Source organism: Lynx rufus, unplaced genomic scaffold (genome assembly GCF_022079265.1).
Source record: "Lynx rufus isolate CCGP_SWC_20201006 ecotype Redwood Valley unplaced genomic scaffold, mLynRuf1.p SCAF_15, whole genome shotgun sequence".
Classification (NCBI taxonomy): Eukaryota; Metazoa; Chordata; class Mammalia; order Carnivora; family Felidae; genus Lynx; species Lynx rufus.
Window position 1 is genome coordinate 46,779,970 of NW_025814829.1, and position 26,249 is coordinate 46,806,218.

Below are 26,249 nucleotides of genomic sequence, written 5' to 3' on the forward strand. Positions count from 1 at the left end.
AAACTTGTGAACTTGGGAGTTGTGCTCCTGGAAGCAGGAAAAGCTTGTTTTCCGAGAGAGAAGCAGCAGCAGATAACCATGACCTGGGAAGACACGCAGATTATGAAACAGTTGCCTACGTTCCTGATGGCATTCCAGTCCTTGTCCCAGTGTCTCTTTAGGCCCAGCTGTTTGGCCTTTATGAGATGACCATACCTAGTCCTTTTAATTAATTGCCTTATTATGATTAAAGTAGCTGTGAGAGCGTCTGCTACTTGCAACCAAGGAATCTCTATAAAAAGAATAGGACACTTGGCCGTGCCGCCGTGCACGCACGGTACCAATTTGCAGGGTAGAGCCTGGAGCAAACTCCTGGCATAGTTTTTCTAAGTTGACTGGAGTCTAGTGTCAGGTAAGAAGTGTTACATAAAGAGTGGGTTCAGGGGATTCAGAATAAAGTCAACTAGAAACGTCAAAAAGACATACATGGACTTCAGAACAAACATTTATTACCACTTAATGGGGCCAAAGGGGCAACACAAACCACTGAAAACATCACCGACTCACAGAAATAGTCACCTTGTCACCTTTTGGTTGAATTTGTTTATTTCACAAGGCTTCATTCACACATGAAAACAAGATACTAATCCAAGTTCATAACTGTTAAAAAAGTAAACATTTCTTGGGACAATGTACAATAAATTGCACTTTTCTTAACAAGCATTACATTTACAGATAGCATGTACTATACATAATACATGGAATTATGGAAACATCGAATTGGTCAGTGTTCACAGAGGCTGCTCATCCATGTTTCTTTTGTAGTCAGCACTACAATCAACTCCTTTCTTCTAGAACCTGTTTTCATCAGAGAAGTCATGGGCAAAATCACAGAACTCATAAAAATAAATGGTACAGAATTTCTGCTACCTCCTCAGCAAGGGAAAGGTAGGAGTTGAAAGAAAGGAAGTGATGCTCATTGAGACAGTTCTTCCTTCGTTGAACTGAGGATCCAGACATTATGCAAAACATCAAAAATGGAGAAAGTGATGCAAAAGGCTATTGGGTCATCTTGGATTCTGGGACCATCTCCAGCTTTATTCTTGTGCTTGCATGACACCAGAGTCCTGATGCATTTATATACTTATAATTGAGTTTCCTCATACTTTATTCCACATATAATATAGTTATTAAACGTTACATTTTAATGGAAAAGATTTTACATGTTTTAACTCATTGCCAATGAAAAAGGAAAATAACTTTAAAATGTTTGGTTTTTACTCAACGATGCTTTTTTCTTAAAGTTTTCAGAATACTACTAATGACAGACCAAGGACGGAGGTGGAGAGAATGGACATGTTGATGATGTCTTTATAACATGTAACAAATTCATTCGGAGAGACACTGGCCGTGCAGTCTTTTAGATGGAAGCCGGGAAGGGAACACCTGACAGCCCACTGTAGTCCCTAAGCTACTTGTAAACATCTGCTTTTCTCCTCACATCTCACGATCATCAGCTGTGGAGGTACAGCCCACATGGAGGTGTTCATTTTGGTTAACTTTCGGGAGAGAGGGGAATTCCTAAGATTAAGGGCTTTGCCTGTATTACACGGACGTCACTTTGCGAAAGGAAAGGTGTTCTAGAACAGTTCCAGCTCAGCGTGACGTCAGCATGGCAACCAGAGGGAAAGACAGTTCTGTATCTGGTAGTAGGAGATACGGGCCACTAGACTTTTGGTTGGCCTCGGCTGTGTGCAGTTGCACGGTACCTGGCTGTACAAAAAAGGCAGGGATGCTCCCTGTGGAACCCTACCACTCACGCGCACACGCAAATCTAACGGTGTTCAAGTTAAACAACAGAGTTGGTCCATTGCCTCATTTACTTGTAACTGAAGCAAGAAAAGCAGAGCTATTTTAGACTTTGTGGTTCGTTTTAACGAGGAAGTTGTACAATAGAATCCTCTTGCTGAGTAATTAAAAGTGTTCTTTCCCAGAGAGAGAAAACAAACCAGGTATTTAATTTTTTTAATTTATTTTAAAAATTTTCCCTTAAAGAGGTCCTGAAATCACACAACCACTCTGGCAGGATAATTAGGCTGATTTCAGCTACAGAAAACAAGATCCCTTACATTAGTTAGATACATGATCTTCATCCTCAGTAACAAATCAACTCCTTTAAGGATTTCTCATCTCACGCCCTAAACTGTGTATTCTCTTGTTTTTCTCACTTCCTCTGGGAAATAAAGCCATAGCTATTAACTGTTAAATATTTTAAGGAAATGGAGGAGGTGTTTGAGAAAAATAAATATTAACACATAGTATAAAGGAATGAAAATTTTGGAAAAAATATGAAACAAGATAACTATTATTATTAAATATCCCAACATCAGTGCAAAGATTGCTTTTGTACTTTACTATGGAAATTTAAGACGACCAGTGGAGAAATTACTAACTTACTAGCTGGGAGAGGGAAAGAGAGAGAGGTTATATATGGAAAGAGAGGTCGTAGGCCCATATGACATTCCTATTAGTGTTTCTGATAAGCACTCATAAACAGGACATTAGGTAACTGAGAATATCTTTGCATTAAATTATATGTAACTAAATATAACCAAATTGTGCCATAGCTTGGGATGTGGGAAGCTAGCAAACATGTGCACCGCAAAATTCAGCCTGGTTTCTTTCAGCTTGAAAGAATGTGTTAAACAAGAGTCTCGAGATACAAAAGCTAATGAACTGAATTATGAAATTGAAATTCATTCCCTTAATTTATTCTGCAGAATTTAATGAAAGAAGAAATCATCACTCTTTAGAATTCTGCAAATGTTGGATTTTTTGGAGGAATGTTTTCTACAACATATCCTAGGAAAAGACAAAAAACACTCTAGAATATTTGGAAATTTCCTAGATATTTGGGTTAGTTGATATCTAAAAGAAATTCAAGAGAAGAGTGGCAATTTTCAAATATGTTTCAAAATAAGTGAAATTAAAACTAGCAGTTACTTAATACCGGGATGCACAAGTTTGCAAACTGTATGTGGGGAAGGATATGTGGTTTGGGAGAGTGCTATGAGAACATATTGAATGAATAATCACATCCTATACCAAATTTTGAATTTTCTATCTTTAGTATTGCTACTGACCCAAAGGCATTGCACAAAGGAACAGTTCAGACTTATAGTACCAATACACGTACCTAAGTATGATATGGAACTGGAGAAGAAAAAAAAATCTATAGGTGGCCATTAAAATCTTTTGAAAGAGTTAAGAGAAAATTCAAAAGACATTACACATTTGGAATGCAGGTACCTGGTGATTTTGTTTAAAGAGAAAAAGATGTTAGGGGCTCTGGAACTGAGCCAGGAGTACAGGTAAGGACTGAACCCACAGCCATTCTATTTGTCCCTCAACTGCGATGTAAGGAAAATACTGCAATTTAGGCATTCTGTGGAATGTGCTGAGTTTTGGAGGTTAAAAAGAGCTCTTACAGGAAAACTATGAGAGTCACAAAACACAAAAGAACATCTTTAATTTAGCTGGCCATTTCATAAGGCAACTTGTACAAGGCTTCCTGGAATAAAAGCATAAAGTACCAGCAAAGCTAAAAAATTATACTGAATGATTTACAGAAACAAGTACCAAGATGCAATTTTTCTAGCCATTATATTTAAACAACAACAAAAAGATTACCTTTGCTAAATCACCGAGTAGGGAATATTAGTCAACACACACTCAAGAATGCTGGATTATTTTCTTTTTGGTACAAGGAAATGAATATTATAATGAAAGATGTCAGGACCAAACAAATAATTCTGTAAAAAAAGTATTATTTGATGAGTGTAACAAAGGGTAACATCCATATCGGTTTCATGGGTTGTAGATGATATAAACACAAGTGAAGGGGACTTAACTTTTTAGAGTTTAATGATCATTTTGGAGGAAAGGATCTACCACGAGCAACTTGTAGCACGTGCTCCCGGAGTCGAGATGGCTCTTCCTTAATTTTTACTTCCAAGAATGTGTTACTCTTAATTGCAACATGTGGCACAGACGAGAATCCCTGTGGCACTACAGAGTTTAAGGTCCTTGCTAAGAACGTGTTCAACAATGAAGCCAAGGATGAGTATCACTAAATGTTATTGTACATGCTGGCAGCAGTTTGGGTGGTGCAAAGGACCGAAGGCCTCCAAACTAGCTTAGAAGATGGGAAAATTGGTTTTGTCCTTACCAAAGGATTTCCTGCAAGGACGATCCACACAGACATGTTAAATATCATTGAAAAAACTATTTCCACCAACTTTTAAACACTAGTTTTCCCTTTCCAGGAGATAAGTATTTCTATAAAGGTTTTGTATTCAATCAAAAATGTTACCAATGCATTCGCATCTCTTCCTCTCGGGTACCAAGGGCACATTTGTAGGGAGATACAGAAATCAGGAAAAGTTGCCCAACAGTAAACTAAGATGATGTGAAGCTGGCCTGTATTTCCCATTTCATAACTTTAAAAAGCTACAGTATATTAGTGTTTCCTTAGCAAATATATGTCATTATCAAATGAAATACTCTGTCCCTGGTTCTCTATTTCATTTTAAGCACAGTGCCTGAACCTGGGCCTCTCTAGGCTTGTCTGGTAAAGGTTCCCTAATGCTGCAGCTCGCACTAGACCCTCCTGACTTCACGTTTGCTGCAAGTATTCATACTTAGGAATATGCAATCCCCATGCAGTTTCTCAAAAGGACCCGTTAGAATACTAGGGCCAAATGGTTTATCAAAATCCCAGTGCCTTTCATCTAGCGTGTATTGTCAATAGTCTATCTTATTCTATGATTCTTGCCATTTCATTTCCAGATATACCCAACAGAAAATGAAAATAAACTAATTCCTTTTGGGGACTGCTCAATCCCAGGTTTACTCTTTAGACAGGATTATCGTTATCCAGGGAATCACTTTCGGGAAGAAACCTGATGGTCATCACGAATGGCCCCACAGTGTGCTTTCTGTGAATAAGTCCTGAAAAGTTAAGAGCTTTCGGTTTCAATCTTTTTTTCTTTCTTTCTTCTTCTTTTTTTTTATTTGCTGTGACAAATATCATCTTATCACTTCAACCTTGGAATAAAAGACATCTCCATTTTTATGGAAGATAAAAGTAATTATGAATAATTAGTTCTAAATAAAAGGCATTTAGTTCTGAATTACTTATTTCCAACTAAACATCAGGCATATAAAATAATGTGTAATCACTATGATGGAACTGAACGTGGCCTCCCATGAAGAAGCTCGAAAACAGGTATTCAACATAAGTCAGGGCAGTTTAAGTAACATCCCTTTGAAAAGTATCAAACAAGAAAGAGAGCTACTGAAAGATTCTGGCTTGCTTTCTGGCCTCCTTTACTTTCCTTCAAAGGGACACTGGGGAGAGTCCTCCTGGGTTTCTGTCACTTTGATCATTGTGCTCTTGTGCTCGGGCGAGGCTGGAACTATGTGCTCTCCTTGGGTGGCTGGGTGGCCTGTGGTGGCTGCAGCGGCTGGGTGCCCGTGGCCGTTTTGATAGAGTTCAGGGTTTTGCTAAACCAAGAGTTTTTTGCAGCTTGGATTTCATTCATAAGGGCTCCTCTCTGATGTTCAAGTTCCTAATTAAAAAAAAAAAATCATTGCATTGTATAAATGTTTATCCTCTGCCCCCCAAATTAAGAGTATACTGCTTTTTGGAATCCCCAAGTCTGTATGAGCCATAGCTTTCCTCCCACAAAACCCAGGAGAGATTAAATTGGCTTCTTAATGCACTTTAGAGTTAAAAGAGTTACCGCTGAAAATCAGAGACTGCTTTCTCTGAACAGTGAAATGAAACCTCATTTTATCCACCCCCCCCACCCTCCCCACCCCGGGCAATCTCGGTCCAAATTTAGGCTCGGGTTCGAAACCACAACTAAACATAGACGTGTGCATGGACTGAATCTGAATTTTCACTGATAGTGTAAGCATGAATGAGTTCTAGTTCCAAACACATGGCCTTTGCCCCTGAGGACATACAGGGTCCAGCACAAAAATAGGTTATGGCGATGGGTAAGGATCTGGAGGAAAAGGGAATGGGGAACAGTCCATCAGAATCCAGGATGATTTTTCTAATTATGTTATCTTCCAACATGGAAAGAGATTATGGGAAAAGGGATCTGGTAAAACCAGGTAAAGACGAAGGATAAAAAGCCCCTCCAAGAAGCAGGGGTATCAGCCAATGTTCAACTGTTCAGGGAGGGATAACGGAGAAAAGTCTGGCCTTTCATTTTCAGGATCAGCTACCAAAGTGGCTAAGTTCAATGAGAAAGGACCTTGGCAACAAACACAAAAAAACGGAAAAAGCATATGCCTAAGTTCCCCCAAGATCTCATTTTAATTATTACATTTTCATTTAAAACTATGCATTTATGTCCCTGCTTAAACACGATGACGTAACATGCGACTACGCGGGACACCTCGGTAGGCAAACAACGTAATCACCTATGGAAGCGTCTCAGACTCTGAGCCAGACACGCACGTTCCAAAGCGTGAGAAGGTGTCCTGGCGCCCTAACTGTTTGCTCCTGTTGATCCTTTACCAGATCACCAACCTGGATTTTGCACTTAGCCTCCACCAGCTGCAGCTTGGTCTGCGCCAATTCCAGCTCCAACTCCCTCAGCTGCTTCTTCAGGGAGTCCTTCTCGTCGTCCGGCTCGATCCCCTGGTCCTCTCTGCTGATGGCCGCTAGTTTCAAAGTGCCCTCTTTGCTGAAAATGTCACTGCAGTGTTTACACGTCATCATCTTACCCTGAAACATCCGAAAGGGATAACCAACCTCAAACCATTTCATAGCATAACGCGCTTCCTGAAACAACAGGACACGGGTTTTATTGAGCCTCTGCTTGTGGTCATCAGATGCAGGTCTGTTTCTGGAGGTAATTACTTGTCTTGTGCTGCCACCAAAATGGTTTTAGTCAGCACAAAACCCAAATTTGCAAGATAGGTGCTCCTTTTTTTCCATAAAGTATCTCTAGGGAGACCCTGGAAACGGAAATTATAGCATCTCTCTGAAATCTGTTCTAGGAATGTTGGGCTTCCACTCCTCTTCCTCAAGCGCCATGCCATACGCTCTACGAGCAGTGTCTCATTTAATCCTACAGCGAGGTCATCAGGTACTATTAAAACCCCCATCATACCTGTGAAGGAACTCAGAGTTTAAGTACCTAGCCCACAGCAGACTGAGAAAGGCCATGATGACTAACCTAAATCTATCCTTGCAACAAATAAAGCTTAGGTCCTTTTGTTCAGCTTTAAGCAAAGATGACCATTACTGTTCCAGGTAATGAAGGTAACTCTGCCACATGCCGAGATTGCCAGTCAAGCACACAGCACTCTCTTCAAGACAACAGTGCTATTGTTGTCTTAAAATATATGGAATATTTCTATTTTAATGTACTATCATTATAATCTGTCCATAACAGAAACCATACTCCTCTCTTCACACACACACACACACACACACACACACACACACACGCACGCACACACACAGAGCAACTCTCCCCACACTTCTGTCATTGTGCCTATTTCTACCATTTAGGCCTGAACACTTTGGGGTTATCTTCTCATTGCCTCCTCCTCCTTCAATCCATAGTCAGCTGGTCATTAAATGATTTCTCGACATGTCCAAGCTCTCCCCATCCCAGGCCTGAATCCCTAAAAGTCACCTTCTCAGCCCCCACTGATTTCTTTCTTCTCCCATCCTTAAAGCACTCTTCAGATTCCTACCTGATTAATATTCATTAGTCACTTAAAAGATATTTGTAACTCTCAAGAACCTTTTGAGGATAATCAGCCCACTACTGGCACTAAATAGGCACACAGCAAGTATTTGTTATATATATTTATTGTTGACCAAATAAAATGTTAAAGTGGTGGCTTTTGATCGGGGTCTTAAATGATGAAAAGTTTACCAAGCTGGGTAAGCAGTGTTATTAGGCTGAACTGAGGGAGGAGGACATTTCAGCAGGGAGAACACTGGGTGCAGAGACACCGGCCCTTCACAGGACCGCAGGGAGCCTGAGATGGCTCGAGCGGGAGTAAATGGCGCAAAAGGGAGAGGCAGGAAATGAGAAGGGTTCTCCACGGCCATGATCTAACGGTCCTTAAATGTAATGCTATCGAATCCTGCTTTTATCCTACAGAAAATGCATTCACTCACTCCATCCTGTGCTATCTGTTGGAGAGAGACCAATGAGCCTCATGACGCTGCAGTCAGGCGAACATGCTGAGTACAAAGCTGTGGTAGAGATTGCAGGTTCCCACCAGATCCGTCTCCCGCGCTGCCAGCGTTGAGCCTGACGCAGGGCTCCCCTTCTTCCTTGATAACAGAACTCCTGATTTTATTTGGGCTGGCAGTTTGCCCAGTTACAAGGTGCCATTTCCCAGACTCCCCTGAGGCAAGGTGTACCCATGAAATTAAGTTCTGATATGTGAGCGGAAGGAAGTGTGGTAGGGAGCTTAAGGAAGCTACTCAGAGCTCACCCTGCTGGAGCTGAGCCCTCGTACCGTCGCATCTCCTTCCAGCCTAACATTCTACCATGGAATGTGGGTGTGATGGAAGAAACTCCAGTTGACAGGTTTGACTTTTAGGTCACCGTGAGGATGGAAGGTCACTAATGCTGTGGATGTGGGTCACTAATAACTAATGAGCTTGGACTGCTGATGAAACCAAGGATCTTTCTAGCCCTAGACTTATTTTTACATGAGAGAATCAACATCTTCTATGTTTAAGCCAATGTTGATTTGGGTTTCCTATATGTGGCCAATCTAAGTCTAAACTGATGCACAGAGACAGTCAAATATACACTGGGGAATGCTCATTCTGATCACAGAGTAGAGGATTATCTGAAGGGGGAACCGTGTCATGGGAGGATGGAAAAATCAAAAGCTGCAGCATCGCGCCAAACGAAATGAAAAGGAAGTAGCTCTGATGAAACAGGATGTAGTATGGAAATGACTAAGGGTGTGGAGAGTAGAGTCCCACTCCCTGGGTTCAAATCCTGGCATTACCGTTTACCTGCTAAGTGACCTTGAGATCATGAATTACCTATTTTAGTAATCATCAATAAAAACAAGACATGGTAAATCATTAGAAAGAAGGTATAATAGTATCTACCTTCTCAGAAGCTGTGAGGATTAAATGGGGAAATCCTTGGAACAGTACACACAGTAAGTGTTTAATAGGTGTTAGTTATTCTTTATTCAGCTAAAACAAGTTCAAATTCCTCTTCCCAAATATCATGGCCTCTCATTAGATAACCCTACCTCCTTATTCAGTATTTCCCTCTATTCCTTCGTACATACTCTAATCACACAGTCTCCTTGATGAAATACCAAAATGCTCATTCCAATTTCTGGGTCTTCAATAACAGTTTTTTCCAGAATGTCATTAAAAAATTTTTTTTTAATTTTTAATGTTTATTTATTTGTGTGTGTGTGTGTGTGAGAAAGAGAGAGAGAGAGAGAGAGGCAGGCAATGCAAGCAGGGGAGGGGCAGAGAGACAGGGAGACACAGAATCCAAAGCAGGCTCCAGGCTCTCATCTGTCAGCACAGAGCCCGATACAGGGCTTGAACCTGTGAACCATGAGATCATGACCTGAGCCAAAGTCGGATGCTTAACCGACTGAGCCACCCAGGTGCCCCCAGAATGTCTTTTTAAAATCCTTCTAACAGAATTCTACCCATCCTGCTTCAGTCCAACCTCCTCCATAAAGTCATCTCTGGTCTGTAGTTCTTATGATTTTGCTTTCTCTACAACCCTGATTGTCATCCAACTCAACGCTGACTTACATGCTTTTGAACTATTTCCTAAAGGTTTCATGTACATATGTGTAACTTGCTCCTGCAGGAAAATTCTAAGCTTCTTGTTATACATAATTTCCATAAAACAATACAAGTCATAGCTGTGCACATAGTTGGATGCTCAATAAAACCTCGAGTATCCACGTAAATCCATTTCATTTCTATTTCCACAAAGATTTTAGTTCAGGATGGTTAACCCTTTTATGCCAAGGCACTTCATCAACTGAGTGTTGGTCAGTGTAAAAAGAATGATAAAGGCTAAGTACGAAGAGGGGTAAAGGTGGACCAGAGAGCAAAGGTATGAGCCCCGAATTCTAGGGTTTGGGCGGGGAGATGACCAGCTTTATAGTCACTAATAATCTCAGAATGTTTAAGAAAAAAACACTTTTGGAATACAAAGTCAGAACAAGGTTCATATTTCAGTTCTCATGTCTCATGTTTTCAGGTTATAAACTTATAAAAATATGTATCTATTGTATGCCAACTACTAAGCTAAGCACTTTATATATGTTATCTTATTTAATCTGCAAAATAACCTGATGAGGCAGGTAATGTTATGTCTATTTTACAGGATACAAAATAAAGCTTCGAGAGGTAAATAACTTGTCCAAGTTGTTAAATGAATGCATTTATTCACTAGCATGAAACCCGAATATATTCAAAGAGAACTCTGTCAGGTTTCTGTAACACAGATCACAAGAGCTGGGTGTGCCCACACTGCCTCTTAAGAAGACCAATTCACGTGGTTTACTGTGGTTTCTATGGAATAAGCGATTGCTATTTTCACATAATCAACAAAAGGAGTTTTACCGCCAGGGGGCAGCATATAAAGAAATGCCATTGGTTTTCTTTAAAAACAACCCTCTAAAAAACTGGTGGAGAGCAATGGGATGATCCTCCTGGGTTGCACCCCGAAGCCGCATCGATTCAGGCACAGGTAGGATGCAGGCTGCAGAGGCCTCCCAGGTGTCTACCGTCCCAGAATGCTCAGGGGCCTCTTGGGACAAGGCTAAAGTCCTTACCACCTGCCTCTGACAAGCCCTAAGATTTATGGGGATGCAACCTTTCTGCTGGCTGGGAAGAGGATCGCGCCCCAGTCGGAGACAGATGCTGCTTCCCACAATTCCTAAATCCTTTGAAACAACGAGAGGGGCAGGGTGGGTGTGACGTCTCACAAACTGTTCTGCCCGTGGGGCATCCTCACGGGCTGGGATGTCCTATCCGGGACTAAAGGCTGTGTGAATTTGGAAGAAATACCAGAGATCTGTTTCATTCTTCCTCACCTTTACCACTTCCAGCTCCTCCTTGCTGGCTGTTTGCTGTTTCTCCAGTCTGGTACTTAACTGGGAGCAGATCTGAAGAAAAGAAAAGAGTTTCTTTACTGGAAAGTAGACCGACTCTTGCACAGCACGGGCACATGACTGTTTATCAACTCATATGAGTTACTCTCGCTTCTCGGATGATGCTAAAGAGATTGAGCAAAAGAACAGCCCCACAAATGCAATGCGCATCAGAAAGCCTGACAGTGTTCTGTGTGTAAAGCCTATCTTAGTCTTAATTAGAGGAAAAACACGTGGGGTATTTTGATTTCTGTCACTAGCCAAATCTGTGACTAGTTCCAGTGGATTCCTGTCCTATTTTGGAATCAACCTATGGCATCTTTGCTGAGTGTCAGTTCTGTGCAAGGTACCATTCTGGAAATCTGGTGAAAAGAATGCTGGACCAGAAACTGCTCGTGTCTACAGTCACCCAGCGAGTCTCGGTTTTCAATTACCAGAGTTTCCCTAAAACGTGGCAAAGGGGATAAAACAGTTAAAATGACCAGAAATTAATAAAGACTAAAATTCTGATCTTGTGGTTTGGCAACATGGAGTGAAATAAAAAGCCTGAGGTCCAGCTCTAGTACTTTCCTTGGGCAAACTCACGAATCTAAGCTTCAGTTCTCTCCTCAACACTAAGTGCCGTGCTGTGATAATCAATGGGGAAAAAATGTACATAAAAGATTCAGTATAGCACCTGGCCTATAGTAAGTGCTCATTAAAGAAAATCTCATCATTATTGATTCTGAAAGAAGGTGCTAACAAGAAGTACTAGGAACAGGTAGAAATCAGTGCTTTCAAAGCTAAAACCAACCAGACAAACAAACAAACAAGCCATTTGCTTAAAAAAAATACTAGAAGTTCAAATTCCTTGAGTAACATACGAATCTTTTATTTTTGAAAAATGGAATAAAAATCGTTAGGGGATGTCAAATTTTAAAGTGCAACTTGAACTAAAAACGTAAAAGATCTACTTCTATTATCAAAACAGATATTTTTTTAAAAAATCCCAGTCTACTCAAAAAATGGCTCTAGAGAGCAGGGCCTGCTTGTTGCGTTCAGTTTCTGATTTCTCCAGCTCTCAGCCTGTAAATGATGACTAGGGCTGTATCAGCTGATGTGAAAAAGAAGCAGTCTCCCCAGTAATTTTGGCAAACCAGAAACCCTTTCAAATAACCCCGAAGATTCCATAATAAGGACCATAACAGCCAATTCCAACTATAGAATGCTTTTGGATTATGTTTTATGTCCTAATTATCTTCAGACAGATGGGTCCGTTGCCTTTACATGACTGGTAGTGCCTGCCAGATAATATTCGAGAACAGTCCCAAAGATTACTATTTTGAAGAGTGCTACATATGGCGGCCACCCATGGCCTAATGTGGGGATGGAAAAAACCCATTTGCAGTGATGGCAAGTTCCATAGCGCATGGTCTTTAATGTTCCTCGTATTGGCTAATGTCTACCCATCCCTTCTCCTAGTTATCCAATCGGAAAATCTAGGGATCGGTGTTTTCCCTGGTCTCGCAAGAAAATGACTACATTCCTCTTCTCCATTTTCATTACTACTTATTTTAGTTCAGGGCCCTGTATTTTCTCACCTGGCCTCTGCTGTTAGCCTCTTACTGGTCCGTATCTTTGCTTGTGGGACTCCCCATTGGTTTCACGTTTCTCACTGGGACAGATTAGTGCCACCAGTATTTCCCCCATCATGCCACTTTCTTGCTCAAACATTCCTACTATAAACAGAATAAAATCCAAGCTCCTCAGTCTAACTGAAGAACCCTCCTTGAACTGGGACCCAACTCACCTTTACTTCTTTTCTGTACTTGAAACTCTTGACAAAACAAAACTATTTCTGTTCGCTAACCTATCTCTGTGGCTTTGCGTGTGTTCTCTGTTCCCCATTTCTTTCCTCCTCTGCCTCCGCACACCCAAATCTTGCCTCGCCTTCGAAGCACCGCTCAAATCAACCCTCCTCCAGGAAGGGTTTTATTTCCCATGGTCAGTAAGTTCCCTTTTCTCTTATTTGTGCACAGGTGTTATCTCCCTGTTACAAGAGCAGCGTCTAAAGGGGAGAAATTGAATTAACTCCTCTTTTATTCCCCCAAAGAATCAAGCCTCTCAGATAGCAGACATTAAATAAACATATACTGATTATCAATAAAAGAGAGTAAGACAGCTCTGAAGCCTTATTTCTAAGCAATCTTCCACAAAGGAGAAGAACCCTTCTGAAAAGACGTTCATAATATATGAAGTGCACTAGTCGTAAATATCAGCATGGATGATATAACTCACATTTTTATTTACATAGCAGCGATGCATATTCAGTATATTACAGTGATTATTTCTAATTGGCAAGGTTAAGGGGGGAGGGTTTCTTTGTGCTTTTCTACACTTTCTCAATTTTCCATGAGGAACAGAAATTTCATTTCTAAGCAGAAAAACCCATGTTAATAAAAAAGAGTAAGAATCAGACTTCAAACTCCCATATGAGGCAAGAGACCCCAGAGAAATTCTTAAGCTGAGGAGGTGGCACAATACGGTGCCTTGATTCTGGAACACTGGAACTTCAGCAGTCCACTCGAGGCTTTCTCGGCAATGTGGAGTCCTTGCCGTGTGCTAGGCATGAGCAGCAGGCACGAGATGATACTACGCAAGCTGGAAAGAGGGCTTTCTGGAAGCATTCTGGCGATGGGGTCAGGGCCAGATGCATCCTCAAGGAGAGCAAACCCTCCACTAAGAGATCAAAGGTTCCCAATAGAATGTCTCCTGCTAGCATTGGCCACAGTTGGGTAAGGCCACAGAGCCGTGTGGGATGAGGAATCGCTAAACCTTAGTCCTCTGCAAAGAGGCAAATGTTACTGGGGAGATCTATTTGAAATCATCTTCTGAGTAGGGCAGAGACGGGATCCCAATGGTAATAATCCAGTTTCCTGTTCCTCTGAATCTACCAAACATCGTAAACAGCCAACAGATTGTTCTGTTCGGTTAAACCTCCCATGTTATCAGCAAGCATGTCAGCTCACTGTCTATTTCAGCGGAGAAAGTAAGCCGCCCAGTGTAATGAATGTATGCAGTCACTATTCTGGAAACTCTAAAAACAAAAAAATGTTTTTTTACCCAAAGAGAAACAGTAAGAAAAATCACTTTTATAGCAACACGAGCCACAGTAGCACACTACCTGCTTATACTCAGCGATGATCGCAGTGGTCTTCTTTATTTCATATTCTGCCTTCTCCAGCTGTTTCCGAAAGACTTCTTTCAGCTAGAGAGAGGGAGGATGCAAAACATCAAGACTCAAAGTCCTGATCAATTTCCACAAACACCTATACTTAAGTCGGCCCGGTCTGGTCAATGCCAACGTTAACAACTACAACTAGATAAATTTTCCTCACTGAAGCTATTTCTCGAGCATTCGAAAAGCCTAATCATGTCCAGAGATGAAGAAATATTTCTTTCCTGCAATGTGTAAGACATATGAGCAACCCACCATAGAGCTGCTTATGCTTACCACTTACTTTATAAATATATTATTAAATAAGTGTCCCTTCTGAAGCTATCTTTATTCTTATGAAGAGTCTAAAACAAAACATCAGGGCAACGTTGCACATAATCTTACTGCTAGGTAAGAAATTACTGAAGGGCACCTGGGTGGCTCAGTCAGTTGAGCGTCCGACTTCGGCTCAGGTCATGAGCTCACGGTTTGTGAGTTCGAGCTCCACGTCGGGGTCTGTGCTGACAGCTCAGAGGTGGAACCGGCTTTGGATTCTGTGTCTCTCTCTCTCTCTCTCTCTCTCCCTCTCTCCCTCTCTAGCCCTTCCCCACTAGTACTCTGTCTCTCTCTCTCAAAAATAAACATTAAAAAAAAATTAAAAAAAAAAAAAAGAAATTACTGAGGCAGCATTTTGGGCCTTTCCATTCCCAGCCCCCTCCTATCACTACTGTTGTCTCTCTGAAGGTGGCAACAGGAAGTTTTTGAGGCTGGAGTCAGAGAAACCTGGAGGAAGGTAAGAGCTCTTGAGGTCAGGAGGTTCAGGGACTGAACAGTGACTGCAGAAGGAGCTAGCTTGACACACAATGTGGGTACTTATTACAGTCGCAGAAATGCTCAACTCTGGGTGCTAAACTGAAAACCACACTTATTTTTGCAGCCCAGCAGCTCTGGGATTCTAGGGTCGGGGAAGGGAGGTGGTGAGAAAGCACACATGCCACCAGGAAAAAAGGAAGCGATCAGTTCTTCCCAGGTGTTGGCCAAACAACCAAACATAAAACACTCTGGTTAATCTTTAAGCACATAACAGAATAAATGGATAAATTCTGTTTGGCAGCCTCCCAGTTATGAATGGGGTGTGCTCCGTATTTGCTAATTCGCACATGATTGTGATTTATAACTGGACTCCTTATTGTCGGATGCTTTCCAGGTTTCTTCATATTTGCTATGTTCTTAAATTCTAAAAGCAATTTGTGGGTTATATTGATTCAAACTTAGTTGTTTGTATTCGTCTCTGTTCTCTGTCTTACATAATTTAAGGATGTAAGTCACACCCTCCTCCCCTCCTACAGTAAGGCCCCACTGACTTCAGGACAGACTTAGAAAGCTGAGGCGCTTTGAGCAAGTGTCACTTAATTCTCGAAACTATGGTTTCCTTATCTGACACACGAAGAGCATAATTGCTATCTCACAAAGGCACTATAATGATTAACACAGGATATATGCACACACGCACACACACACGCATCAAGGGGAGCGATGAAGTATGGATTAAACTAATTAATTTGCAGGGGCGCCTGGATGGCTCAGTCAGTTAAGTATCCAACTTCTAATCTCGGCTCAGGTCACAATCGCATAGTTTATGAGTTCAAGCCCCACTTCGGGCTCTGCACTGGCAATGTGGAGCCTGCTTAGGACTCTCTCTCTCTCTGCCCCTCCCGCTCTCTCTCAAAATAAATAAATAAACTTAAAAGAATAATTAATTTGCCAATAGCTTCATTCTTTACCCAAAGTACTGAATTGGGCCCCCAAAAGGCAGGAGGTAAAGAAAAACACAAAACCCATCAAAACGCCTAGTTCAAACTGGATAATCAGCTCCTGAAAATTTTTGAGTGGGAAAAAAATCTTGGTCCACACTAAATGCCAAGAGTCATTTCATCATTTAAAAAAAAAAAATCATGAAACACTTTTTATAAACCCTGGAAGGTGCTAAAGGATGCATCCATTCATCAGAAACTTAAGTGGATTTCTTCTGCTTGGATGCAGGTCTTTGAAACGCTTTATGTTCTGTTTTATATTCAGTGTTATTGATGTCTTAGAATGAAACTCATTAAAATAAGTGAGTTAATCCCGCCTGGCTGGGACTGACAGACGGAGGACATTGGTGAAGCGGGCCTGCTCTTTCTTAGGGAAGCCTGAAGCCTCAACTCTTTGGGTGGAGAGGCCCCTCCTGTCACTTATGTGGAACGCCTCTGCCACGGTGGCATCTTGCAGCTGAACAGCCTCACAACTCGTACGATGACTGGAGGGTGCTAACAACAAGGCTGGTTCCCAAAGAGCTGCTTTTTCTATTCCCCTCGGGGAGTAAGGGTTGAGAGCTCTGCCAGGAACGTTCTTCTAACGCATGAATCAGGAAAATCGGGCGTGACTGACTGAGACAGCTTGCAGCAGAGATCTCTGTGGGCTTTCCACTTCATAATCCTCCTAAAATACTGCTGAAGTCAATTACCTTGGAGACACGACACAAACTTTGCGGATTCGTCAAGGCTCTTGGATTGCAATTCCAAGTTACTAAACTTAGAGGGAGCTTAACACTCTCGCCAGACATCTGAGTCAAGGCAGATTCCTAAGAGCTGTTGGAGGGTAGAAACGCGGCCTCGTCTTCTAGCGCCCTTCAAAAGAAATGTCGAGACCCACGCTACTCACGTGTACTGCTTCAAGGTGGCCCTTGATTTAGAGTAAGTGTCATTTTACTTCCTGCTTATTGTATTCATCAGCTCCACGGGCCGATCCTCCTGGGTAAAGAAACAGCCCACCTCTGCCTTTTACCTGCGCAGTCTCTTCCTCTTGCTTCCTCTTCTCCTCTTCAGCCTCCACCAGCCTCTGTTTGGTCAGGAGGAGCTCCTTATTCAACACATCCGCCTTGTCTTCTGCCTGCAAATCAGAGCACATCACACTGGTAAAGAAGGTGAAGGAAGCGTGCGTATACTTCCTCCGAACCTAATCTCTAGTGACGACTCTTGCGTCACTACCAAAGCCGTTTCTCCCCTCCTAGCTCACCCGGGGGTGGCTGCTCTCACTGAATGCCAACGATACAGCAGGCACTTGGCACACGCCATCTCTGATCCTCACAGCAAGAATTATCTTACAGATAATGACAGGGAAGTCTGGAGGGAGCAAATAACCTGACTGGGGCAGACATCTAATATCAGAGCCATGATCTGAATTCTGAGTTGGACGGCACCAAAGGGCAGGCACTTTCTAAACGCTTCTTGCACGTTTTCGGACGTCACAACAGCACCCGCTCTGAGACTATGTAGATGGACTGGATGGAACCTCCTACGGAAGCTTCTGGCTGTTAGTGCAAGGGGGGTGGGGGTGGGCTCAGAGAGGAGACGGGCTGATCCATGGACAACAGTCAGGTGAGAAAATTCAAAGACCAGTGGAGGTAAAATGGTTCACAAGGCTACTCCCACAGGACAGTGAGTACAGCAAGGAGAAATTAAGACCAAAAACCCATGACAGAGATAGCCATGAGGAAAAATGATGTACGGACCAGGAATGCAAACGGAAAAGACCATGTTTCTAGAATGGTCAAGAAAAGCTCAAAAAAAAAAAAAAAAAAAAAAAGAAAAGGGGCGCCTGGGTGGCGCAGTCGGTTAAGCGTCCGACTTCAGCCAGGTCACGATCTCGCGGTCTGTGAGTTCGAGCCCCGCGTCGGGCTCTGGGCTGATGGCTCAGAGCCTGGAGCCTGTTTCCGATTCTGTGTCTCCCTCTCTCTCTGCCCCTCCCCCGTTCATGCTCTGTCTCTCTCTGTCCCAAAAATAAATAAACGTTAAAAAAAAAAAAAAAGAAAAGCTCAGAGACAATACTCCGGTTTTAACTTGGATACAGAGTCCAGTTAACCAGGAAAGCACTGTGCGTGCATTGAACTTAGTTGACAGGTGCCTACTGCATACTCTGGACCCTCACCTCACCCTTGAGGTCTCAGCTCCAAGTTCATATCTGCAGTAAAGTGAGACCTAAGCCCTGCCCCACTCATCCTCATCTCAATCAGCTTCTCACCCCCCCATCTAAATCAGTTCCTTTGCTCAAATCTCTCCAACTTCCCTTGATCGCACTTAGCACAATCTGTAATGACAAGATGCATGTATGATTTATTTGTACTGCCCACCAGACTTTCAGCCCTGGAAGGCAGGAACCACGTGTCTTTTGCTCCTGGCTATTTCCTCAGCACCAAGGCCAGCCCCAGGTAGGGGAGGGGCTCCGGAAGTACTTGGTGAGTGAAAGGATGTGGCACTCAACTCACTGCTGAAGCTACTGTGTGGAGTGGAGGTGGCGGAGGGCCACAGGATGAGTTCAGTAGAGGAAACCGCAGATGCAGAGGAGAGGCAGCTATTTGAAGAAGCCATCCCTGGCTGACAACAGCAAAACATTATCCAAGTAATTGTGAAAACTGGCCAGGTGGCCTTGTGTCTGTGTTTCACCGTATCGCCCACACGTCCAGATGGCCAGGCCAGCACCGTCTGCTGGGTCCTGGCATTCCAGCTTCTCTGTTCTGTCTTCCAGTTCCTGATGTCCCCATATTCTAACGGTTACAGTTCGGTGTTCAGATAATTTGCATCTATTGGGTAGCTGAGGTGAAAAAATCCCTTTTAAAGACTTTAAAATTTGTTCTGATAACACTGGATTTTATAGAGGAAATCTACACAGCGAAAGAACATCCTAAAATTAGAGGTGGGCAAAATACATGCTGCAAGTTAAGTCTTCATAAATTATAAGAGATCTCATGTAGATTATAGAAATTCAAAACAGCGGATTCTAGAGCAGTCAGCCAGATGACTGTAGTCAAAGCAGGGAACGCCTCCCCCGAGTCTCTGATGGAGGGTCACAGAGCAGCGAATGAAGAACAGCCATACAGGTCATTTTCATGTTCTTAAAAATCTAACCAAGATCTAGCTCCCTATAACTTCAACCCACTGGCTCAAGTTCTACCCCAGAATTTCTGAGCAAGAGCCCTCCTACTAAAGAAGGATCCTCTTCCGGTAGCCCCAGCAATTTCCATTTTGTGAAGAGAATATACATCATGACACTCTAAAGTGAATGTTATTCTAAGTTTGGTTTCTTAAAGAGATTCACCCCCAATTTTTAGCCTTTTGTAAATTTCCGAATAGTCAATGCTATCTGGACATTTAAGGTTCTTAAATTGTACACCATACCTAGACGTTTAATTTTATAGTTTTGGAACACTAAAGGAATATTTCCAACATCTGCAGAAATTGCTGCAGGTCCCATGTGAGAGGAGTGCCAGAATTCCCCAGGAAGCTTCATCCAGAGTCTCTCCTCTATGTTAAATAGTAAAGTCAGAGAGATTCTGCTGCTCATCAGGAAAGGACCATATCTGAAAAAACTTGGTTCTCCTTCCACAAGCAGTCTTCTGGGTCTTTGTACGGCCTACTTCTATACCTCTATACCTTGTACGGCCTACTTCTATACTTGAGTAGAAGTCATCCTTAATGTTAAATGAATCTCAAGGGACATAATACTAAACAGATACTCAAATTCTATCTTTGGACTCAAACTGTAAAACCTTCACCATAATTTGTTAAGATTATTGTCACTATTAAGTCTTCTAATCACTTACCCACATCTTATAATGCCTTATTGATGTGGAGACTTCTACTTGCTACCTAAGGCTTCTACGACCTACATAAGAGAGGACTTGTGATTTAATCACAAGTCCACCAATAACCTGACCAAAAGGTTCAGCTCTCACATCAGGGATGAGGATCTTCCAGACCCAATTTCTCAAAGAACTAGCCAAGCCAGTTGTCCAATTTAAAACAAAACAAAAGACTTTGCCACCCATTACATGCATCTTCTGGTCTAACACGGAACTTGCTCTGTTTAGAAGGACTAGGCATGGTCTTCTACTGGGTATGTCTCTTCTGTTTGTTCCCTGGGAACAAGAAATGACAGGAAGGGCTTGAAGGCAGGCAGCAACAGAAACTGAAATGGAGATGTTGTATCTTTCTACACCCTTAATCGCTGAGGAGTCCATATTTCAAGCGCCTGATGGAGGGCAAGTTGTCAAAACAGAAAGCTGTGTCAGAGAGAAAATGAAGAGCCCAGGTGTCCAGGGTGCCCAAAGCTGGCACTAAAATGACACGGGTAAAGAATAATTTATTTACTTATTTATTAAAAAAAATTTTTTTGGGGGCGCCTGGGTGGCGCAGTCGGTTAAGCGTCCGACTTCAGCCAGGTCACGATCTCGCGGTCCGAGAGTTCGAGCCCCGCGTCGGGCTCTGGGCTGATGGCTCAGAGCCTGGAGCCTGTTTCTGATTCTGTGTCTCCCTCTCTCTCTGCCCCTCGCCCGTTCATGCTCTGTCTCTCTCTGTCCCAAAGATAAATAAACGTTGAAAAAAAAATTAAAAAAAAAATTTTTTTTAATGTTTACTTATTTTTGAGAAACAGAGAGAGACAGCATGAGCAGGAGAGGGGCAGAGAGAGAGAGAGGGAGACCCAGAATATGAAGCAGGTTCCAGGCTCGGAGCTGTCAGCACAGAGCCCGATGCGGGGCTCGAACTCACGAGCCTTGAGATCATGATCTGAGCCGAAGTCGGACACTCAACTGACTGAGCCACCCAGGAGCCCCAGGAATAATTTATTTTAAAGAACACCTAATTACCGAATTAGTGCTTGTTTGCTTTACATATTGTCTTGAATACAATCTGCTTTCGTGTTTGTTTAATGTCTGCCCAAGTTTTGCTATTTTAATGAATAGATTGGATTTGGATAAAAGTGAGAATGGAAAAGTATGGGGTGAAGCAGGTGAAGGGGGGCGGGGCTTGGGCTTTCTCTGTGCGGCTGGTGCCCTTCCTGGCTGGGGGTGGGGGGTGGGGGGCAGGACACCTAAACTGCACAGACAGCTTTTTGACAGGCAAATAAACCCCGCTCAGGCAGAAATGGCAAAATCAGATGTTAGGAGGAAATATGCATGAAATAGCAGTTTTTGAATTCTTTCACTTAGATGATAAGTTTCAACAGGCAGGGGCCAGGTCTTACTCTTTTAAAAAGGGAGGAAATAAGAGAAAGAGGCAAAAATGAAGGAACCAAGGAATCTTTTCTCCAGGGACTAGTATCGAGTATCTACATGAGCCATCTACCCAGGTGCTCAATAGTCAATTATTTCAGGAGTGTCCATGTAGCAGTCTTTCCAGACTGATCCACAAAATGGATTTTCTTGGTGGTGCAATATTTTTTAAGTAATATATATTTTTCTGATTATTAAAAAGGTATAGGAGCACCTGGGCGGCTCAGTCGGTTAAGCCTCCAACTTCAGTTCAGGTCATGATCTCACAGTTTGTGAGTTCGACCCCGCATCCGGCTCTGTGCTGACAGCTCAGGGCCTGGAACCAGCTACAGATCCTGTGTCTTCCCCTCTCTCTGCCCCTCCCCTGATCGAGCTCTCTCTCAAAATAAATAAATAAACATGAAAAAATTTTTTAAAAAAGGTATAATGCATATTATTACTTAACCAAGAGCGGTTAAGTATTTAAGGTCTTATAAAAGATAAAATAACTGAAAAAAATGTATAAAGATGAATGTAAAAATTAAATTGACTCTTTAAAAATTTTTTTTTATTACATTTATTTATTTTTGAATTTTTTTTCTTAACGTTTTATTTTTGAGACAGGGAGAGACAGAGCATGAACAGGGGAGGGTCAGAGAGAGGGAGACACAGAATCCGAAAACAGGCTCCAGGCTCTGAGCTGTCAGCACAGAGCCTGATGCGGGGCTCGAACTCACGGACCGCGAGATCATGACCTGAGCCGAAGTCAGCCGCTCAACTGACTGAGCCACCCAGGCACCCCTACATTTATTTATTTTTGATAGAGAGAGACAGAGCACAAGTGGGGGAGAGGTAGAGAGAGAAGGAGACATAGAATCCGAAACAGGCTCCAGGCTCCGAGCTGTCAACACAGAGCCTGAGGCGGGGCTCAAACTCACAAACCGCGAAGTCATGACCTGAGCCGAAGTCAGATGCTTAACTGACTGAGCCACTCAGGTGCCCCAAATTTACTTTTTTTTTTAGTGTTTATTTTTGAGAATGTGAGCCCAAGTGGGAGAGGGGCAGAGAGAGAGAGAGAGAGAGCGAGCGAGAGAGAGAGAGAGAGAGGTGGGGGGACAGGGGATCTGAAGTGGGCTCTGTACTGACAGCAGAGAGCCAGATGTGGGGCCTGAACTCACAAAGTGTGAGATCATGACATGAGCTGAAGTTGGACACCTGACCGACAGAGCCACCCAGGCACCCCAAATTAGATTTACTCTTATCACCCAGAGATATCTAGTACTAATATTTTGATGTATTTTCTTGTAGGCGTTTTTCCTTTTGAAGTATATATTTCAGCTTTCTTTCCTAACATGACTGCCCCATGCCAGCCATATCCCTTGCTATTTAGATGCAAGCATTATATACAGATAAATATATAAATATTATTATAACATCATCTTCCCTGTTTTGAAGAACAATTCCAAGAAGACATTTTACAGATATACTTTCATTCTCCCCTTCTTTTTTTTTTTTTTTAAATTTTTTTTTCAACGTTTATTTATTTTTGGGACAGAGAGAGACAGAGCATGAACGGGGGAGGGGCAGAGAGAGAGGGAGACACAGAATCGGAAACAGGCTCCAGGCTCCGAGCCATCAGCCCAGAGCCCGACGCGGGGCTCGAACTCACAGACCGCGAGATCGTGACCTGGCTGAAGTCGGACGCTTAACCGACTGCGCCACCCAGGCGCCCCTCATTCTCCCCTTCTATCGGACATAGGCATTATTTCCACTTTTTATTCTTCCAAGTGACACAGTAGTTAACAATCTTGCACACATATTTCTGATCAGGTCTCTGTTTTGTTAGCATGGTTTTCCAAGTCAGAGTGTATATGTCATTTTCCTCATTTTTAAATGCAAGATTAAAATAATCCCTGCTTGATGGAGTCAAGTCATTAGTGAGATTAAATAAGCTAATGCTATGAAAGTCCTAAATATGGTCCTCGGTGCATAGTAGACACTCAGTGGATATTTCATTTCATTACTTTTTAATCCGTTTAAGGGCTTGATAGAGAATATCAAATACACTTCCCGCACAACTTTCAATGTACAACTCTCTCTAGTGAATCTCACCACATCCCCGCAGAGCCCAACTGCTTAGAGCGCTTTTTCATTTAGCTATCCATCGTAAGAAAACTATTAATGGATACAAGATTCAAAATGACAGAATCAAATGTGAGTCAGGCTGTTAGGAGAGCTAATATGAAACAAGAATTTCATCGCAGTACTGACTCACCACCATAGTCTCATTAATACATAAATGTACCAGCCAAGGTCAGGCTGGTTATAGCCCTGATGGAACGGAGGCCCTCTGTCTTCTTTGGTTCTGGCTCTCCTACTCACACATTTTTCACGCCATCTCTAATAACTTCCCAACAGCCTGGCTGAGCAGTTCTGCGGTGAAAGGGGCCACCCCGCCCCCACCCCTTAACCGGGCTGCTTTTCTACCTTCTACATCCTGTGTCCCCACAGCAGAGTTTCTGTTTTATTTTTAAACTGTCTAGTGTGGATTCCTTCAGCTTCCCCTTCTCCCCCTTTAGCACGATTTTCCTTAATAGTCGTCTTATTGCCCATCTTCCTGTGGCTGAAACTTTGGAACCGCAAAATTAGTATGGGAACAAGGAGTTGAGGCAGGGACCATTTGTAAACATTTAACAAACTCCTTCCATCTCAAACATTTAATCATATTCATATCATTAGGTGTGTATTTTAAATGTTGTCAATGAGCAGTTAGAACGCAAGTAACGCCTCTGTTTTTTTACAGGCTCAACAGTATAAGGCTCAGTTTTTCTGACCCTGGCACCATTTGTTGGAGTAATCACTTTTTAAGTCAGAAAAGAGGGATAATTTTAAATCTGCACAAGACTCCTTCCATCTTGCCAACTATCGTTGAAAACACTAGCAATGGAAAACAGGAAGTCCTAAAGCTGTCGGTACTGGTGGAAAGAACCAGGGAGGCTGAACGATTTAAGGTCTTCTAGCAACAGCTAACGTTTTTGGAACTCACACTGCTCAAGTGCTTTGCCTTATTCAAAACCCACAGGCAGGGTCCGAACCGCCCAGGGTCAGGGGGTTAGTAAACGGTAATGCCAGGATTCACACCCAGGCGGCCTTGGCCCTTAGTAGCCACTAGAACGCCTCTCAATCCAACAAGACATACGTCTTAATGTACATACTTCATATAAAATCTTCACATTTATTGTAGCTGAGAATTCTTTTTGTTCCACAAAAAGAAGTGCCCTCCAATGTTTGAAGGGCATCCGTATACTCTTGGTGACTGATACCTCCGGGTAATTATGCTGGCAGCCCTCGGCTTAGGAAAAGTACCAATGAAGAGAAGAGACACCAGAGAAGTTGAGAGTTATAAAAAAAAATACGTCGCACATGGTGTTTGGAAATAGCCCAAACCCTCCATTCTCAAAGGCTCCGCGTCTTCCGCCCTCTCCCATCAGCACAAGCTGCCCCCTCCCGCCCCATCGCCCGTCCCTCCATCCAACAGGAGCCAAGTCAGTGTCAAAGCACAGCGTGAGCCCCGCCCGGTGGGACTGTGGTGGGCGCCACTCAGTCCTCGCCCTTGAGGAGGTCGTCACGGTGGGACGTCAACCAAGTTTACCTGATCCAAGTCATTTCGCAGAGCAATTTTGCTGGTGACCAGTTCATGGGCGAGGTCATCATTCTCCTGTTCGAGCCTCATGCTGGCCTCCTGTAGTCTCCGGTTCTCCCTCTGCAGGAAAAGAGCGACAGCCAGAGGCGGGCATTAGCACCTGGACATACTAGCAGAGACCAAGGGGGCTGGGGAGGAAACACAAGCCAACGACAACAAAGTGAACTTCTGAAGGTGAAGAAAGGAGAAGGCACGAGTGGCACAGGGACGCAGGGCTGCCGTCTGGGAAACGACAGTGAGTCAAGCTAGCAGTGCAGATGCGGTTCTCTACCCGGTGAGACTTGCAACTGTCCCTTACAGGCATCCTTAGAAAAGGCTTTGTTATAAAACACGTGCCACAAAAGGCAAAATCTCCCCACATATCCCCAGTCCTGTGACATTTTCACCTAGACCTAGAGCACAGACACGGGCCCTTCTCTGTTTGAGGCGTGCACAATACTCCCACCCTTGTCCTCAAGGGAAATGGCACAACATAGAAGGGGTGAAATGGGGGGAACCTCTAGACATTTCTTCAAGTCGTCTGTCTAGTATCAGAGTTCAAATTCATGGAATATATTTAATTAAGAGCACTAACTCCAGAATCAGGATAGGGGTCGGTGACTTTGCTATCAACGGACATTTCCATTCTTGGGGTAAAAATAGCTTCCTGAACACCAGTTTTTCTATTAGTAAAGAGCAACAGTCCTTACGACAATGTCTCTAAATATTTGGTTGAGTGTTTTTTAAAACTTCAGATTAAGAGGTTCTGGGTAAAAAAAATCACTGGGCTGTTTTTCTTTTTTTTTCCTCTTGAACTCCCAGGAAAAACTGAAACAAAGTTATATGATGAAAGGTCCAAGTTACATTCTGTACATTCACGTGGATTTTCAGAAGGGCAATTTACTGTCTTCCACTCCAAAGTATCAAAAGTGGTTATTTTGTTTTTGTTTTTGTTGTTGCTACTGTTAGCAGTTACAGGAGATTCAGAGAGCTGACAGGAAAGACTTCAATGCGATGAGATCTTCCTGTTTTTCAGATTTATACTCCTAATGGTGTTTTCTGCAAGGGCAGCAGAAACTCAGACAAAGCAGTGCCACACAGCCAGAAGACTCATCTATGCCCCG

The 26,249-nt window shown here is 42.8% G+C and overlaps 1 protein-coding gene across 10 annotated transcripts in view; it reads right to left on the reverse strand.

Moving 5' to 3' along the window:
* Window positions 1-3,483: 3,483 nt before the first annotated feature.
* The window catches only part of RABGAP1L (RAB GTPase activating protein 1 like), a 770,330-nt gene continuing 747,564 nt past the window's right edge, over window positions 3,484-26,249 (reverse strand). For all 10 annotated transcript variants that reach the window (XM_047076973.1, XM_047076974.1, XM_047076971.1 and 7 more), the window contains 6 exons: window positions 25,096-25,206; window positions 17,201-17,305; window positions 14,342-14,425; window positions 11,122-11,193; window positions 6,584-6,781; window positions 3,484-5,609 (listed from right to left, as the gene is read on the reverse strand). In XM_047076973.1, the coding sequence (XP_046932929.1) occupies window positions 5,457-5,609; window positions 6,584-6,781; window positions 11,122-11,193; window positions 14,342-14,425; window positions 17,201-17,305; window positions 25,096-25,206 (723 nt within the window). In that variant the 3' untranslated portion in view covers window positions 3,484-5,456. The remainder of the gene's footprint in view (window positions 5,610-6,583; window positions 6,782-11,121; window positions 11,194-14,341; window positions 14,426-17,200; window positions 17,306-25,095; window positions 25,207-26,249) is intronic.